The sequence below is a fragment of the Pipistrellus hanaki genome (assembly GCF_964339955.1).
Source record: "Pipistrellus hanaki genome assembly, chromosome: 6".
Taxonomy (NCBI): Eukaryota; Metazoa; Chordata; class Mammalia; order Chiroptera; family Vespertilionidae; genus Pipistrellus; species Pipistrellus hanaki.
In genome coordinates, this window is record NC_140508.1 from 12,722,332 (window position 1) to 12,741,441 (window position 19,110).

The 19,110-nt window shown below is 50.3% G+C and overlaps 1 protein-coding gene and 1 long non-coding RNA gene across 2 annotated transcripts in view; both read left to right on the plus strand.

Moving 5' to 3' along the window:
* LOC311624151 overlaps positions 1 to 19,110 on the plus strand; it is a 244,719-nt gene that overhangs the window by 190,969 nt on the left and 34,640 nt on the right. The window lies entirely within an intron of this gene.
* Positions 1 to 19,110, plus strand: part of ATP9A (ATPase phospholipid transporting 9A (putative)) — a 124,781-nt gene that overhangs the window by 71,031 nt on the left and 34,640 nt on the right. Inside the window, exons 10-14 of the mRNA XM_084886983.1 lie at positions 3,283 to 3,359; positions 4,873 to 5,033; positions 6,709 to 6,851; positions 7,795 to 7,907; positions 15,367 to 15,579. Coding sequence (XP_084743109.1) covers positions 3,283 to 3,359; positions 4,873 to 5,033; positions 6,709 to 6,851; positions 7,795 to 7,907; positions 15,367 to 15,579 — 707 coding nt within the window. The remainder of the gene's footprint in view (positions 1 to 3,282; positions 3,360 to 4,872; positions 5,034 to 6,708; positions 6,852 to 7,794; positions 7,908 to 15,366; positions 15,580 to 19,110) is intronic.

Consider the following 19,110-nt stretch of genomic DNA (forward strand, 5'->3'; position numbering starts at 1 on the left):
GATACTTGCTTCCAGCCAGCCCTGGCCTTCGCTCAAGGAGGCACTGAAAAAAAAGAAAAGAAAAAAAGCCCCTTTCCCAGGCTTGCCACACCCCCATGGAGCTAGGGTCCCCACTGGAGAGCTTGGCCAGCCTGCAAACAGCCAGCTCTCTCCCAGGCTGGCTAGGCACCCCTTTGGGGATCCCCACCCTGAAAGGGGTATGGCTAGCCTGCAACAGCCCTTAGCCCCTCACTCAGACTGACCCCCATGGCTCGATCCCTGTAAACGGGCAGTTGAACATCTTCGAGGGGTCCCAAATTGGAGTGGGTGCAGGCTGGGCTCAGGGACACCTCCCCCCCTGCACGAATTTCATGCACCGGGCCTCTAGTATACATATAAGATCTTTGTTTAATCTCTTTCTGACCCCTGAACCCCTTCCCTCTGAGAAACTTCAATCTGTTCCATTTCCATGCCTCTGATTCTATTTTATTCACCAATTTATTCTGTTCATTGATTCCTTATTTGTTTATTTTGATTTTTAGATTCAATTTTGTATTTATTGCCATTTTATTGTTCATATTTTTGTTCTTTTGCTTCTTCTTCCTCTTCTTAAAGAATACCCTTCAATATTCCATGTAATACTGGTTTGGTGGTGAACTCCTTTAGCTTTTTCTTGTCTGTAAAGCTCTTTATCTGACTTTCAGTTCTAAATGATAGTTTTGCTGGGTAGAGCAATCTTGGGTGTAGGTTCTTGCTATCCATCACTTTGAATATTTTTTGTCACTACCATCTGGCCTGCATAGTTTCTGTTGAGAAATCAGCTGATAGTCATATGGGCACTATTTGGTAGGCAACTAACTGCTTTTTTCATGCTGTTTTTAAGATTCTTTGTCTTTAGTCCTTGGCATTTTAATTATGATGTGTCTTGGTGTGGTCCTCTTTGGATTCCTTTTGTTTGGGGTTCTCTGTGCTTCCTGGACTTGTAAGTCTATTTCTTTCACCAGGTGGGGGAAGTTTTCTGTCATTATTTCTTCAAACAGGTTTTCAATATCTTGCTCTCTCCTTCTCCTTCTGATACCCCTATAATACAAATGTTGATACTCTTGAAGTTGTCCCAGAGGCTCCTTATACTGTCTCATATTTTACAATTCCTTTTTCTTTTTGCTCTTCTGATTGGATGTTTTTGCTTCCTCATATTTCAAATCATTGTTTTGATTCTCAGAATCCTCTACTCTACTGTTGAATCCCTGTAAGTTATTCTTTTTTTTTTTTTTTTTTTAAATATACTTTATTGATTTTTTACAGAGAGGAAGGGAGAGAGATAGAGAGTTAGAAACATCGATGAGAGAGAGTCATCGATCAGCTGCCTCTTGCACACCCCCTACTGGGGATATGCCCGCAACCAAGGTACATGCCCTTGACCGGAATCGAACCCGGGACCCTTCAGTCCCCAAGCCGACGCTCTATCCATTGAGCCAAACCGGTTTCGGCCCTGTAAGTTATTCTTTATTTCAGTTAGTGTATGCTTAATTTATGACTTGTCCTTTTCCATGTCTTTGACATTCTTACTAAGATCCTTGAAAGTCTCACTTGAAGTCCCTTGAAGATCCTTGTGTGACCTTCTAACTATGGTTTTGAACTCTGTATACAGTAGTTCACTTTTTTCCATTTTTTTCATTTGTGACATGTTTCTTTGTCTCTGCAATTTGGCTGCTTCCCTGTGTTTGTTTTTATGTATTGGGTAGAAATGCTATGTTTCTTGGAGTGGGTAGGGTGGCCTTATGTAATAGGTGCCCTATAGAGCCCAGTGGCTCAGCCTCCCCAGTCACCTGAGCTTGGCACTCTAGGTGCACCTCTTTGTGGGCTGGGTGCACAACCTTGTTGTAGTTGAGTCTTGATTGCTGTTGGTGTCACTGGGAGGAATTGACCTCCAGGCCTATTGGCTGTGAGGAACAGCAGCAGCTCTACTGGGAGAGCTGCTGTGCAGGAATACCCTTATGGAGCAGGACTTGCTTCAGTGGGGCTTTGGTGCTCACTGAGTCTGCCTCTTGAGTGTGTTGCTTATGGATGTGTAGTGTTGTAATCTGTATGGTCTGAAGCTGTCCACCGGGTGTGCATTGGCTCTTGGGTCTTAGTGAAAAGTCAGCCACTGCCTGCCACTGCCTGGTGCCACCTGGCAGGAGCTACAGAGAGATCTGCAGCATCCTCCTATTTGTGTTGGGTTTGGGCCTCAGGTGAGGCCCAGTGAGAAGCAAGGCATGCTGGTACTAGTGCCAGGTCTTGGGCCTTTTATTGATATGTTTGGGGCATGCTGACATCAACTGCAGCTTGTTTGAGAGATTTTAGCAAAGTCAGAAGCCTGACAGCCATTCATATGGAAGAGCTGCTAAACACAGCTTGGGTGAGGCTGAAAATTGGGTGGGGTGGAGTCTCATGGAATCACCAGGATGGAGCAAACAGTGTGCTCCAGGCTGATGGTGACTCAGATATGGCTGCCAGTCAGCCCTGCGACTGGGGAGGTCCCAGCACAGGAATAGTGACTCCTGTGAGCATCTCCTTCTGATAGAAATCTGCCCCCAAGTTCCTGCCCTGATTCCAGACAATCTAGTTCCTCCTCGTATGTGTCTGGTTCCCCCAATGCCTCCTAGTGCTAGAGCTCAGAGGAAGGAATTTGAGTAAGTTCATGCCCGGCCCTTTAAGAGGGACACCTGGGTCTCCAGCAGCCTCCGTGTCCTGCAGCCACAATCCCAGCTGGTTTTTACAGCCCGAAGTTACGGGACTTCTCTCCCCAGCTCAGGGGCCCTGAGTGGGGAGTCTGGTGTGAGGCTTGTCCTCCTGGGGACCTCAGCAAGCGCGCTCTCCCTCAGGATTAAAAAAACCCGCCCACGTACGTGCCAGCCCAGCCCGTTCTGTGCTTTCACCCCTCCTACCAGTCTCTGCATACTTTCTTCTCTAGTTGTAGGACTTCCATTCAGCCATCTTTCAGGCGGTTGTTCTGAATGATGGTGGATTTGTATTTCAGTTGTAATTTTGATGTGGTTGTGGGAGGCGGTGAGTACCGGCATTCACCTACGTCACCATTTTGGCTCCCCTGCCTGTTTGATTTCATTTTCATTGAATTTAAATGGCTGCGCATGTGGCTAGCAGCTTCCAGGCATTGGCTGCCCCCGACGCGAACACGCTGGCGCTCTCCCCGTGTGGGTGTGGGACTTAGGAGGCGTCCTTGCCGGCAGCTCAGCTCTGGTGTTGGGAAGCCCGCCTGTCCGCACTAACAGCTCTTCGTGTCCTGTTTTTCTGTTCCAGGAACCGTGGTGGGTGTCGTTCTTTACACGGGCAGAGAGCTCCGGAGCGTCATGAATACCTCAAACCCCCGAAGTAAGGTGCGTGCAGGGTCATGAGAAGCGTCTCCGTGTCAGACCTTCCGACCAGATGTATTTTGGTGATTGGGAGTGAGGAGCTAGAGTTAAAAGCTGGAACTCCTAATGTATTGTCTCATCTATATAAACCTACTCTTTTCACATCTATAGCTGTAGGTATATGTACATACGTGTAGATATGCACACATATAGTACATAAATAGCTATTCATATACGTACACATACATAAAATTAAAACACTTATTTCCACCTCACCCTCTGTCCTTTTAATTTTTTTTAAATAAAAAAAATATATTTTTTATGACCAGAACATTTTTAAATCCCCCTTCTTTTTCTGTTGTTATTAATCCTCACCTGAGGATATTTGTTTCCATTCATTTTTAGAGAGTGGAAGGGAGGGAGGGAGGGGGAGAGAGAGAAACATCAATGTGAGAGGGATACATTGATTGATTGCCTCCTACGTGCACCCTGACCTAGGGCTGGGGAACGAACCTGCCGCCCAGGTACATGCCCGTGGCCGGGAATCAAACCGGAGACGCTTCCGTGTGTGAGCCGACGCTCTACCACCGAGCCACGCGGTCAGGGTGCAGTCCCATTTTTTCATACATTGCATTTTAAAAGCTTTAAGGTAAAGCAGGCTGTTGCTTGCTGTGTTATGCAGTGTCCTTGACACGCATCTCATCTCATCTCATCTTTATGCCCGCCTCCGTGCAGGTGCTTCCCTGGCCTCGCCTCCTGGAGGAGAAGTGGCCTCGCCCCTGCCACGCTGTGCCCGCGTGTGCTGTGCCCGAGGGCAGGCCCGGTCACACTCCGCTGACGGCCGTCAGGGCCAGATCTGCTCTCTGCTCTGTTAGTGCTCATTCACACCATGACCCTCCCTCCCAGCCCTGCCTCTCCACCAAGTTTTAAGTTAGAATATTGCAGAATGATTTTCTTTGCCAATGCCAGGAACAACTGCTGTTTCCCAGACTCCAGTCATTTCCACCCCACCCTTACAACCGTAAATGACACTTATTTGATGTTTTTGTCTCATCTCAGACCATATTCCAGTGGAGTTATGGGTCTGTTGTGCTAGTTACATTGAAAAAAATACACTGAAATAAATATGTAATTATTAAACAAACAATGTTAATTAATGCAGCACCTGAAAATCAGGTGCCACCAGAGGTGTGTGCCCCACACGTTCAGGCGCAGCTGACTTAGCGTGTGGGACGATGCAGGGAGTGGAGACTCATTTTACAGGTCGCCGTGTAGGATGGCGGACACCATGCAGTGCTCAGCCCCACCAAGCACGGCAGTAACCTGCGTATGTGTTTCCAAATCTAAATCTCAAGTCTGGAAAACCCTGACGGCAGAACTCCTTGAGGTTCCTGAGATGCCTGTTACGGACTGCAGCCCAGGGCGCCCAGTGTCCTCCAGCAAAGCCGTGGGTGCCGATGGGCCCAGTGTCCCAGCTGGGCGCAGGTGCTCACGGCTGTGGGTTGCACCAGCTAATCCTTTGTGCCCTGTCCCCCAGATCGGCCTGTTTGACCTGGAAGTGAACTGCCTCACAAAGATCCTCTTCGGTGCTCTGGTGGTGGTGTCGCTGGTCATGGTGGCCCTTCAGCACTTCGCTGGTCGCTGGTACCTGCAGATCATCCGCTTCCTCCTCTTGTTCTCCAACATCATCCCCATCAGGTACGCAGAGAATGAGCTTGCGTGTGGGTGTCATGGTAGTTTCTTCTCTTCGCCAGCTAGACCCTTTGCTGAGTGATGGCCGAGAACAGTCAGGATCCTCAGAGTGTGAGCCATGGTTTGTGGCGGTAGCATTGGAAGGGTGCATGCCTCCATGACCCATCCTTTCTTTTTCTTTTTTAAAAAAAGTATGTTTTTATTGATTTGAGAGAGAGAGAGAGAGAAAGGAAGGGATGGGGGGGGGGGGAGAGAAACATTGATGAGAAAGAAACATCAATCGGCTGCCTCTTGAACACCCCCTACTGGGGAACGAACCCACAACCAGGGCATGCGCTGTGACCCGGAATCGAACAGGTGACCTCTCGGTGGAGGGGATGATGCTCAACCAACTGAGCAACACCAGCCAGGGCTGACCCATCCTTTCCTAAGGGACTTGCTGCCCAAAAGATCTTGCCTTGCCCAGACTATCAGAGGGATGCCAGTTAGAGTTCATCTCGTCTGCCAGCTCCAAGATGTTGGTAGTGGCTGTGATGAGAAGGATTCCGAGCCTGAGTCTGGGCTCAACAGGAGATAGTATTGAGATTGATTAGCAGTGGAAGCTGGATGGTACATGCTAATTGTCTGCTTTCTTCATTTGGAGTCTGAATAAATGGTTTAAAAATGATAGCAGTAATAAGTTGTCATAGTAGAAAAAAGCCCCAAAGATTCATAGTGTGACCAGTACAGGGGGATTGAACCCCTCGCCAAGGTGCTCGGGGCAATGATTTCCAAGAATCAACAAGTCTACCTTGTTACCAGAGAAAAAATGTTTGTGGTGTAAGGTTAAGTAAAATGGTGGTTAAAATTCTGTCTGCAACACGATTGGAAATTACTGAATTGAATCTTCACATGGCCCAGGTAGCCAGCAAAAGAGGAAGCAGTTTGGTTAGTTTAAAAGGATTCTGAGTGAATTTGAAGATGTCTTTTAATATTTTTTTTTGAAATAAAATGTTTTAAAGTGAGTAGAATACACGCAATGGAGTATTATTTAGCCTTAAAAAGCAAGGGAATTCTGACCAGCTACAACATAGATGAATCCCGCAGTGAAATAAGCGAGTCCCAGAAGGAAAAATACTGTGTGGTTCCCCTTATGTGAGGTACCGAGAAAGAAAGTCCTGGAAATAGCAAGTAGAATGGTGGTTTCCGGGGTGTGTGTGTGTGTGTGTGTGTGTGTGTGTGTGTGGCGGGGGGAGAGTGGGGGATTATTACTTAATGGGTGTGGAATTTCAGTTTGGGAGGATGAAAAAGTTGGCATGGATGGTGAATGCACAACAGTGTGAAAGTGCTCAGTGCCACAGAGCTGTCCACTTACAATGGTTTAAACGTTGTGTATACTTTACCACAATTTTAAAAAATGACTAGAGCATCAAAAGTGTATTAGTTCAGAGGCCCAGTAATTTTTTAAAAAAAAAAGCAGGACTAAAACAACTACCTTTCGGTAGTTGATGTCACCTTGGCACATGATGGAATAACTTCATGTAACTTGATGTGGTGTGGACTCCTGTTGTATCTGGGGATGGAGCCCCAGCAGTGGCTTTTGTAGGGAGGGACTCTAGATGCTGTGGCACAAATGGTGAGTAGTTGGAGACACGGCGGCCTTGCGTGTATCCTGCTAACGTTGGCTCTGTTTCCCGGCCAGTTTGCGTGTGAACCTGGACATGGGCAAGATCGTGTACAGCTGGGTGATTCGGAGGGATTCAAAGATCCCGGGGACGGTGGTCCGCTCCAGCACGATCCCCGAGCAGCTGGGGAGGATCTCCTACCTGCTCACGGACAAGACAGGTGAGCTTCCCGCCCGGGGTCCGGGCGCGAGCGGTGCTCGGATCCTCCGGCTACTCTTCATTGCCTCCATCTTTTGGTGAAGACGGAGTAGCATCTGTGATGGCGATGATGATAATAATAGCAGCAGAGCCTTACGCTCTACATAACGCTTCTTAATGTTTTGGGGGTTTGTATGTGCATATGCAAGTTAGTCCTCATCCTAACCTTGCATTTTTACAGGTGAACAAATGAAACCCAGGTTAACTGACTTATCAGAGCACCTGGCGGCAGAAGTAGGCTCTGAACCCAGGCAGTCTGACTTCGAGTCCTGATCTCATAACCACGCCCCAAATTCCTGCCCGTAGTGTAATATCCTAGTGGCGAAGAGTGAGGGCTGGGAGAGGGAGATGTTAACTTAAGCTTCCTGTCTGCCTCTAAGTGCCACAGGATCACAGGGAATCTGCAGCAGAGGCCGGAGTGGCTCACTAATCAGAGAAACTGGGTTTTGGGAAGGAGAGGAGTCAGGGAAGTCCAGGGTATGTCAGCATCAGGGCCCCCGGGGTCTCTGTAGGGTCTGTCACTGGGGTGGCTGGACTTCACTCATCTTCCATCCACGCCTCTGTCTGCTCACGGTTGAGGCTCCTTCAAAATAAAATCTAACTGGACCAGTGTAAGTCACGTGCCACCCTCCTGGCCAGTGAAACGGGTCAGGCACCCTGATTGGCACTCCCTGAGGACCATCCCAGGAAACGAGGGTGGTGTTTCTCCACGGAAACCTTGGATGCCGTTTTCCAAAGAAAGGGAGTTGGATTCCAGGCCAGCAAACAGCACAGCATAAGCAGGGGTGGCGCTGAAGCCAGAGTCTGATGTGTAGTAAACACTCAGAAGTAACAGCTGTCATTACTGCTCGCACGGGGACAAGCTCCAGGAGGCCAGCACAGCTCTCGTCCGCCCTGTGTTTCAGGAACTCTCACCCAGAACGAGATGGTTTTCAAGCGGCTCCATCTGGGCACCGTGGCGTACGGCCTCGACTCGATGGACGAAGTGCAGAGCCACATCTTCAGCGTCTACACCCAGGTAATGCTTCCCTTTCTCTCTTTTTTTTTTTTTAAAAAAAAAAAATGCATTTGTATTTATTTCAGAGAGGAAGGGAGAAACATCACTGATGAGAGAGTATCATTGGTCACTGCCTCCTGCAGGCCCCCAGCTGGGGATTGAGCAGTAACTCAGGCATGTACCCTTGATCGGAATCAAACCCAGGATCCTTCAGTCCACAGACTGACAGCCTATCCACTGAGCCAAACCAGTGTTGCTTTACCTTCCGATACCCCAGTCACCTATATTGAGGTATAACTCATAAAGCCAAGTGCCTCACCCTGTGCTGTCCAGCTACCCCTGGGGGACTGAGACTTCCGCCCGGAGGGTTCACTGTGCGGATGGTCACACTTGCTGGTGCCGGGCTGAGCACCCCTCCGCCCCTTCTCAGCCATGCGGGCTGCCAATGACCCTGTGAGACAGCTCATGGTCCTGGTGTGTCCCCCAGCCCATTTTGTGTACTTGAAGAGCCCATGGAATTTACAGAAGCCGTGCCCTCTCAGGATATTGGTGCAGCTCAGCTCTTATGGTCCGCTTTTGGTTTAGAACAGATAACACTCTTTGTAAAGTGTTAAAAGTCAGAAAACGACATTTCCGACCATGCATGTAAACTCTTGACCCTTCCTTAGAAGCTCAAAAATGTCCATATCCTGGCCTTGGGTTTAAAATAGCTAAGTGTTTGAGGGGTTAAGCGATCTTGAGGTTGGTGTGAGCTCAGAATTATAGTACACGCCCCACACCAATATGCATGATCCTCCTCCCAGGACATCTAAAAATCCTACACTAAATGCATGAACACTTTTTGATGAGAGGTGTGAAGGCTTTCCCATGTTTTCTTCTTCACAGCTTTGTTGAGGCATACTCTGCCTGCCATGAAATTCAGCTCTGTGTTAATTTACAATTCAACGATTCCTTTTTAGTCAGTTACTGAGTTATGGACCCACGAACACCCGAGAAAGAGTCCCTGGAGCCATGCCATCATTCACCCGGCCTTTTGGGTTTATGACCAGGACTTTACACCAGTGTTTTGTGAAGTCCGGTATTTGGAACGCCGGGGTAGATCACGTGGGGCGGTCAGAATCCCTAGACCCCGTCTCAGCAGCTGGCCCGGGTGGTTCCAAAGGGCAGCAGTTTGAGAACCTGTGCCATGCACCCGAGCTTCGCCCTGGTTTTCCAGAACATCAGTGTCTAAATCTGTGGACTCCAAAACAGAATTGGCAAGCTGTCCCCTTGGGGCGCATGGAGGAAAGATGAGAGTGTCCACGTACATTTTATTTTCCTCTTCCAAATCAAAGCAAAGTTTAAATCCTACTGATCGTATGGAGATTGACCCAGGGACCCTCGCTCCATAGCTCAGACCGGCATTTGTGAGGTGGTCCTGGAGGTGGAAGGAGTCAGAGTTGCACGGTTGCTTTTCCAGAACATTCAAATGTAGACTGCCGGTGCTATGAGTGTCCAGGGACCGGTTGGAGGGATGTTATTTAACTGAAGTAACTTCGTAAAGAAGGCAGGTGGCTTTAAAAGATTCCTGCAGCCCTAACCAATTTGGCTCAGTGGGTAGAGCATCGGCCTGCGGACTGAAGGGTCCCAGGTTCGATTCCAGTAAAGGGCATGTACCTTGGCAGCTGATCAATGTTTCTCTTTCATTGATGTTTTTAACTCTCTATACCTCTCCCTTCCTCTCTGTAAAAAAAATACTTAAAAAAATAAAAGATTCCTGCAGGAAAAGTCCTGCAGATTATTATTGTTTTTTAAATATGCTTTTTATTTTATTCTGATATATTATTGATTTCAGAGAGGAAGGAAGAAGAAGAGAGAGATTGAAACAGCAATGATGAGAATCATTGATCAGCTGCCTCCTGCACGTCCCCTACTGGGGATTGAACCTGCAACCCGAGCATGTGCCCTTGGCCAGAATAGAACCTGGGACCCTTCAGTCCACATGCCAATGCTCTGTGAACCAAACTGGCTAGGGTGGTCTGGATTATTAATACAGGCGCAGGTAAACCACAGAAAAATGGCCAACACCATATGTGATAAAACCACGACAGGCCAAGACAAAGAGATGATTTTTTTCCTCTGGCTCATTTATATATTGGTACCTTTAAACACAATTAAGATAAAATCCACAAACCATACCATTTTAAGAAATATAGATGCTTGGGCCCTCCACCGCTAAAGAATGCAAGCGGTTCTAGGCATATATACATAGTTTTTAACTTTACACAAAAGCCTAAAGTTCAACTCTAGTTAAAAAGAATTATGAACTTGTCCAGTGTGTCTCAGAGGTTGAGCATTGACCTATGAACCAGAAGGTCACGGTTGGAATCCCAGTCAGGACACATGCCTAGGTTGTGGGTTGGATCCTTAGTAGGCAGCATGCAGGATTGACCTGCATCATTGATGCTTCTATCTCTTTCTCCCTCTCCCTCTCACTGGTTATGTGCCTGCAGCCAAGGTACATGCCCTTGACTGGAATCAAACCTGGGACCCTTCAGTACGCAGGCCAATGCTCTATCCACTGAGCCAAACCGGGCTTCATAGTGTTGATGGCCTACCTGGTTTTCAGCCTCAGAGTGACATGTTGTGCTGGATAAGGCTGTGTTGTGAGGGCGTCCTGGGTATCATCTAGGATTTTAGTGGTGTCTTTGCCCTCTGCCATCAGGCTGTCTGTAGCACACGTTCCCTCCTCTGCCCCCAGTGGTGACAACCCCGAATCTCTCTCGATGCTGCCAGATGGTAGCCCAGATCACCCCAGTTGAGAACCTCTGAGCTCTGTGGGGTTTGATGACAAGGAATGGAAATGTGCTGCCTCTGACACGCTCTCAGAGGTCTGCAGTTCAGTCGTGAGCGCTGTATGTGTCACTCACTCTCAGCCTGTAGCTCCGTGGGCTCATTCGGAAGTAGCAGCCCCAAGCCCGCCTCTGTGGGGGTGCCCCTTTGAGGTTGACACGTTACCAGCTTTGGGCTTTACTTAGGGAGCCACGTGGGAGAATCCAAACCGGAATTCCTTCTCCTCAACAGTGTACTTTCACCAGTTGCAATCCATCCATCCTGTCGGTTAATATTACAGACGCCCGTTACGTGGTGGTGAAATGTTAATCGCATTTGGAAAGAACGTTTCTCTTCACGGTGGCTCAGTATTTATTTGATTTTTGAACTACTGCTTCCTGTTACGCAGACTGGAGTTCTCACTGGGACATGGCCCTGCCATGGGTCCGTAATGAGAAGCAGGGGCCCGTGTCGGTCTGTCTCATTGATCCTCCATGGCTCAGTGATTGCCGGAGAGTGACTCGGAAGCATTGGCTGGTGCGGGCACCCCACCCGAGGGCCCAGGCCCAGGGCCTTTGCACAAGGAGGTCTGGATTCCTCTCCCAATCCCTGCCCTCGTGGGGGCGGCCTTGGCCCCGCGCCCCCTTTTACTCTCCCCCCCCCCATAAGGGGACCGGTGGTCCCCCCGGGGCAGCGAGGCTGGTAACCTGCCTCCGTCCACATCTGTTTTGATTTTCCCTTGGTATTTTTTAAGTCAGGAGAAATGGGTGTAGGTTAAAGGGCCCGTGGGCAGGAGGCTGGAGGTAAACACTGTACAATGTGAAACTCTTCCATATGGGGAATGCGAGGGTGTTTGAAGACGGGGCCGATACTCACACTGGCAGGGCCCCCGGTCATGACCAGGGTCTAAGGCTACACGTGGATTCCCGTTTGGTGTGCGAGTGAGCCTTTTACTGGAAAATTAGGAGAATTTCAGGACCGATGGTTATGACCCCTCCTCTCTGAAGCATCTTAGTGTTAGGAAAGGGGATACGTGCAAAAGCCAGAGAGAGGTAAATGAGCGTGGAGGCCCAAACTCATTAAACCAGCCGCCTGTGGGTGGGGGCCAGGCACCCTCATCTTCTTTTTATTTTTATTTTATTTATTTTTTTTAAATTTCTTTATTGATTATGGTATCACATACACCCTCATATTCTCATTTGTTGTCAGATGGTCCCCTGACCTGAAAGGGGGTTCCTGGCAGAGACCAGGGCTGCCTGGTTGTGCTCGATTGGGTTGTCAGTGGGAGAATTTGCCTTCTGTAGTGGAATTGAAGTCAGGCTGCTCACAGAATGCAGAAGTTTGTGGCGGGCCCCTCACTCGGCCTTTCCTTCCAACCCACTGCTGGGGAAACTCGCCAGCCGAAGCCATTGCTCTGTCAGAGGTCTTGCTGTTGTCCCTCGTGGGAAACCATAATCTGGTCCGGGTGCTGAGGAACGTGGGCAACGGCGAGGACATGCGTTCGTGCCTGGAACAGACACCACAGAACTTAGGGAACCGCGTCCCTGACGACGTCCGTCCTGCGCAGAGCCTGTCTGTAAGGCTGCGGGCCTCGGGGCGGCGTTGGAGTTAAAGTCTTTCTTGTCCAAAGAGCTTGGCAAACCTTGATTCATTTGAACTGTAGCTCTGATTCATTACTCTAATTATCGTTACCACGCAGTGCCCTTTGGCCTGGAAGTGAAACTCGTGTCCTCTTGACACCAGAGGTTAACAGAGCAGGAAGCCGGGGCGGTGTGTGCGCCTGCATGACAAGAATAATTTAGTAATTGTCTAATTACCCGGGGAGTCCAGAGCCGCTGCTAAAAATAGTATTAAAAAATTAAACGAAAGTCGTTTTCTTGTTTCTTGTAGCCCATCTGTTCCCTATTTTGGGCATGTGTTCCCCGGCACAAAGCACATTGCACTCTCCAAGGCCAGCGTGCCGCTCCTCTGCTGGGCAAAACATGTTTCTAATGGCATGTGGCATCCAGCATGGCCGCCAGCATCTCAGGCTCCCGGACGCAGCCGGGGAGGCAGGGAGCCTACGATAGGTCCTTTGTCCAGAACTGGTGTTTAAAATCTGGGGCTGATGGGGGTCCATTTGACATGTACTTTTTCTTGGAGATGGAAAAAAAATTCAGGTAAAGCCAGGTCCCCACCATCCCCGTAGGAACGGTAAATCGTTCATTTGTTCAGCAAGTAGCGCCTGCTTTAGGTACGAGGGATGCAGCAGGCAGCTGTCCTCAGGGTCGGTCAGGAGAATCATCAGGTCAACAAGCCAGCTGTAGACAGTGAGGACAACCCCCCGGGGAAATATGACTTCCAGTGGGAGGGCAGGCGGGGTGATATGATTTAGGGCAGTGGTTGCCAACCGGTGGTCCGTGGACCAGTAGTGGTCTGTGAGGTCCGAAAGGTTGGTGACCGCTGAGTTTGGGGCTCAGAGAAGCCCTCTTTGAGGAGGTAACATTTGAACTTAGACCTCCATGATGAGATAGAGTAAGCCGGCCCTGTAGAGATCCAGGAACTGGTATTCTAGGCAGCGGGTACGGCAAGTGCAAAGGCCCTGTGGCAGGAAGCAGAGTGGCAGTGTTCAAAGAACTGGAGAGGCCAGCGTGGCTGGAGCAGAGGGAATAAGGGGGATGCAGAGAGGGGCAGGGGCTAGTCAGATGGACCCCGTGGGCCAGGGGAGGGCATCTGAGACATAAGTGGTTAACAAGTGCTCATTCCTTGGTGGTCTTAATTTTTTAAGTTGTGTTTCAAGGCAAACAAAACCCTTTTCCAAAGGAAGGTCTTCACGGCACCCGATGTGTAACACAGAGGGGAATGGGCTGCGTGCCCTCCGCTTTGGGGGTGCTGAGCGGGGGGGTTCCTGCCACTCGGGTGTGGACCGCACTCCTCTCACTGGCAGGAAACGGAGGCCCCGGGGGCAGATGTGGCTGGCTTAAGGTCGCACAGCTTTCCACACCCATCCAACAATAGAGCTCAGGTTTGTTAGCCTTTCATACTGTTTTACCATGCTGCTTGAAGCCACTTTCCCCAAGACTTACCCCGTTCGGGAGGCTCAGCCGTGTGTCGAAAGGTCTGAACAAGGGGGTGGAGTAGCTGCTTCTACGAGTTAAGGGTCTGAAGTCCACGTAGAAAGCAAACATGGAGCACATATAGCATTAGTCCATTTTAAAAAACGTATTCATCTATCTTGAAATTGCTCTTGGAAATCCGCCTTCAGCGCAGTGCTGGGTGCCGTGTGTGCAGAACACGCAGCTAGAGCGTCATTCCCATCACCGTCCCAGGCCCTGCACCAAGTCCCGTTACGGACTGTCACTGACGGTCGTTATCCTGTAGAGCGCCAGTCGCAGTTCCTGCCTTTTATGCGAAACCAAAGAGTGAACATTTAAAACGGGTTCTGGACCTGGGACGGGCTCTGTCTCCCTGGGACGTTTGGCAGCATCCGTTGAGACCTCTAGGGGAGAGAGGTGCTTCTGGGACCTAGTGGGTGAGGCCGGAGGTGCAGCTGGACATCCTACAAGGCTAAGGTGACCAGACGTCCTGCTTTTGGCAGGACAGTCCCAATTTTTAACAATTAGTCCCGCGTCCTGCGGCGTTTTAAGAAAGTCCCGATTTTTGGAAAGATCCTATGCCTTGGAAATTGGGGCTTTTTTTTTTTTTTTTTTTTTTTTTTTTTTTTTTTTTTTTTTTTTTTTTTTTTTTTACAGAGAGGAAGGGAGAGAGATAGAGAGCTAGAAACGTCGATGAGAGAGAAACATTGACCAGCTGCCTCTTGCACACCCCCTACTGGGGATGTGCCCGCAACCAAGGTACATGCCCTTGACCGGAATCGAACCTGGGACCCTTCAGTCCACAGATCAACTCTCTATCCACTGAGCCAAACCAGCTTCGGCAGAAATTGGGGCTTTTTTTTAAAATGCCGCGGGAGCCGAAACTGGTTTGGCTCAGTGGATAGAGCGTTGGTCTGTGGACTGAAAGGTCCCGGGTTCGATTCCGGTCAAGGGGCATGTACATTGGTTGCGGGCACATCCCCAGCAGGGGGTGTGCAAGAGGCAGCTGGTCGATGTTTCTCTCTCATCGACATTTCTAGCTCTCTATCTCTCTTCCTTCCTCTTGGTAAAAGATCAATAAAATATATTTAAAAAATAAAATAAAATGCCGCGGGACGCGGGACAAATTGTTAAAAATCGGGACTGTCCCGCCAAAAGCAGGATGTCTGGTCACCTTATGTTATACAAGGCACAGGATTGTCCCAACCGCAGACAAGGTTTGCCCGAGTGCCAGCGGTGTGGAGGCGGAGAAGCCCCGCTCTGAACACCGGGACCGCTGGCAGCGTGGGGGGACCTCACTCCGTAGGCGGCTCCCCATGCCCCCAGAGGAAGGCGGTCCCCCGTCAGCGGGCAGCATCACCCACATCCGCTAAGCTGTAACCCTCCCTGTTGGTTCTGTGTGGTTTCTGTTGTTGTGCCGAGCACAGGTGATGGGATCCCGGAAGACCACGTGCCATTCGTTGCAGTGTCCCGTCGCTGGCCTGGGGTCACCGCTGGCCCGCAGCGACGAGAGCCGACTCCCCTGTCTGTCCTCCCGCCCGCCCGCGGGAGACCTCTGTGCCGGTGCTCACCCCCCCTGTCGTTCCTCCTCACAGCAGTCCCAGGACCCGCCCGCTCAGAAGGGCCCCGCGATCGCCACCAAAGTCCGGCGCACCATGAGCAGCCGCGTGCACGAGGCGGTGAAGGCCATCGCGCTCTGCCACAACGTGACGCCCGTGTACGAGTCCAACGGCGTGACCGACCAGGCCGAGGCCGAGAAGCAGTATGAGGACTCGTGCCGCGTGTACCAGGCGGCCAGCCCGGACGAGGTAAGCCCCGGGCAGGCGTGGCCCCCACGGATCTGCCTGAGGGCCGCCAGGCGCCAGGGAGGGGCGGGGCGGCGAGGCCGGGACCTCTCAGAGGCGAGCAGGACCTGATCTGTCCCAGGAGTGGTCCTGGATTTGAGCTCTGTACTGAGTCAGGAAGGAGCAGGGGGTCTTATTTGTAATTCAGGTGGCTGGCCCCAAAGGGAAACTGCATCCCCTTGAAAACAACAGCCACCAGAAAACAGCTTCATTAAGATAAAATTCACTTACCACACAGCCACCCATTTAACATGCGGAGGTCAGTGGTTTCTCTAGTCTATTCAGAGTTATACAACCGTGACCATAATACATTTTGGGACATTTTCATCACCCCAAAGGAAGTACTCCATGCCCATTGTCCCTGTAGACTCCCCGGCCCCCAGCCCTGGCAGCCACTAACCTACTTCCTGTCTGTGCAGAATTGCCTTTTCTGGGCTTCTCCCCCTTAGCATATGTTCTCAAGGGTCATTCGTGTTGCAGCCTATCAGAACTTCATGACTTTTACGGATGAATAATAACCCAATGTATGGATAACACTACGTTTTGTTTATCCATTCATTGGTTGATGGACATTTAGATGGCATTTTGTTTGTTTGTTTACTATTATGCATAATGCTGCTATGAACATTTGCGTGCAAGTTGTTTGTCTTTTTAAAAAAAGTTTTTTAAAATTGATTTTTAGAGGGAGAGGCAGAGAGAGGGAGAGAGAAGCATTGATGTGAGAGCATAACATCGACTGGCATGCCTCCTGTATACTCCCTACTAGGGATTGAGCCTGCAACCCGAGCATGTACACTGTCTGGGAATCGAACTGGCCACCCCTAGTTACAGGGGATGACACCCCACCAATGGAACTGCATGGGCCAGGGCTGTGTACAAGCTTGTGAGTGGACATACAGTATGTTTTTCTTGGTGTATGTCTGGGAATGGAATTGCTGGGGCACGTGGTAGCTCTGTTTAGCCTTCTGAGGACCTGCCAGACTGCTTTCTAAAGTGGCTGCACCCTTTCCATTCCCATCAGCAGGGTGTGAGGGTTCCTGTTTCCCCACATCTTAGCCCTCACTTGTCCTTGTTGGTCCTTTTGAGTCTGGCCACCATAGTAAGTGTGAAGTGGGATCCCATTGTGGTTTTGATTTGCGTATTTCTGATGGCTAATAATATTGGGCATCTTTCCATGTGCTTCCTGGTTATTTGTGCATCTTCTTTGGAGAAATCTGCCCACGTGGTATTTTGTAAGAGAGCCACACTCAAGGGGCCAAAGAGCCACGTGTGGCTCGAGAGCCGCAGTTTCCCGACCACAGGGCTAGGTGATGTCAGTGTTGGACAGCACTGCAGCCCAGGCCCAGGGAGGCCGCTGAGCACCTGCGTCTGGAGGCTCAGACCAGCCATGTCTCCCGTTCTGCCTCGGTGTGTCTGTGTCCTGGGGCCCGCGAGGGGTGGGGAACCCTCGGCAGGCAGGCAGTAGGTCCTGGGGGGCAGGTTGGATTTGTATTTTTCAGGCCCGTGATGTAAATGACCAGGAAAGGATATTTAAACCGTTTTTGCTCTTCCACCAAGGCTCCCAGGGCTCCCAGTGGTCATTTTGTTCGTGGTAAGGAGCGGCTTCTCCAGCAGAGGAAGTGTTTAAGGTGTGCGCTGGCCTCAGCATGGCAGGGAGCCCTGTGGACGGTGGCTGGGGGCGCGCAGCCAGAGCCCTGCCCGAATCTCAGGGAGAGAGGGCCCCTCCATGGGCCTTTCCCACCCGTTCCCTCTCTCCGTCTCCGGGCGATGGAGTGTGTCCCCGGGGACTCCTCCTTCTGCCGGACAGCCCTGAGGCCAACAGGTGAGGGCCGAACCAGGCTTGCTGAGGTGGAAAATGTCACCCGTGGCCGAGTGCTGGGACGGGGTTGCTAGCTGAACGAGGGAAGAAGAGGGAGGAGAGGGGTGGCTGACGCTACTGACCTTCTTGATCTTGGGCCCTCGCAAACAAAACCGCAGGCGCCCTCGCTGTGTCACCGGGTTTACTCGGTTTGATCCCCCTCCCCGTTTTGGGCGTGAGGATGGTGGGCATGAGGAGGGACCAGCTTCTTGGCGGCTGGGACTGGGAACACCAGTGCATGGTGCTGGTGGAACAGGAACACGCTCCAGATGATGGGGGTCTGATCAGGCCGCACTCTGCCTACGAGCTCGAACACTCCTACTGGCTAGAGATGGGTGTGTGTGGGGTCTCTATGGGGACCTTTCATGCCTGCCCCACCCGCTCTGCTCCCACTGAACTCCGAGGCATTTGTTTTAGGGCTGTGCAAGGGTTTCTCCACGAGGGTAAATCTCTCTGTGCTTCTTAGCTCCTTTTTCTTTTTCTTTCTTTCTTTTTTTTTTTAAATTATATTTTATTGATTTTTTACAGAGAGGAAGGGAGAGAGATAAAGAGCTAAAAACGTCAATGAGAGAGAAACATCAACCAGCTGCCTCTTGCACACCCCCTACTGGAGATGTGCCCGCAACCCAGGTACATGCCCTTGACCGGAATCGAACCTGGGACCTTTCAGTCCGCAGACCGACGCTCTACCGCTGAGCCAAGCCTGTTTCGGCTCTTTCTTTTTAAAAAAAACACATTTCTTTATTGATTTTGGAGAGGAAGGGAGGACAGAAAGATAGAAACATTAATGATGAGAGAGAATCATTGATCAGCTGCCTCCTACAAGTCCCTCAGTGGGGATCGAGCCCGCAACCTGAGCATGTGCCCTTGGCCAGAATCAAACCTGGGACCCTTCAGTCCGCAGGCTGATGCTCTATCCACTGAACCAAGCCAGCTAGGGCTTAGCTCCTTTTTCTTGAAGTGAACAATTCTTCATTTCTTCTGTCCACTAATTGCACTGGGATTCAGATTCATCTTGCTTTTCTAAGATTCTGAATAATGGTTAAAGAGCAGGTGTTTTCTTTGGGCCTTTTAGTACATTCACAGAGGTCTTATTGGTAACCCCCCCCCCCCCCCCCCCACACACACACACACACACACTGTTATTATTTTGCATTGCACCACTGTCTTGTGTTTCTGGTGGAATATGTGAAAATACAGATAAGAAAAAGTAAACCATCATCCTACTAACAGAAGCTCCAACCACTGTGAGTAGTTTACTGACTAGCCTCCTAGACGATTTCAGAGGCCGTGTGCGCAAATTCCAGATCTGTGTGCGCAGACGCCCCGTGTGGCGGGGAGCAGGCGGAACCTCCGCTCAGCAAAATCCGCAAAATCCGTGGGACTCCACGCAGACGTGGCTGCATCTAGAACCCTCCCTTTGGAATTCTGTATCCACAAAGCATCGCTGGTGAAGGCAGGGTCAGCTCAGAAATACACGCAGGAGCAGCATTCTGTCTACCTCGGAGCTGCCGAGGAGTTCCTGCCCGATGGGGTGGTCATTTCCTGCTGCAGAAGCGGGATTTCCTAAATTTGTTTCCTGTACACTTCCGGCTCGGGAAGCCTGGGAGGGTCTTTATCAGCTATTGATTGCAGCC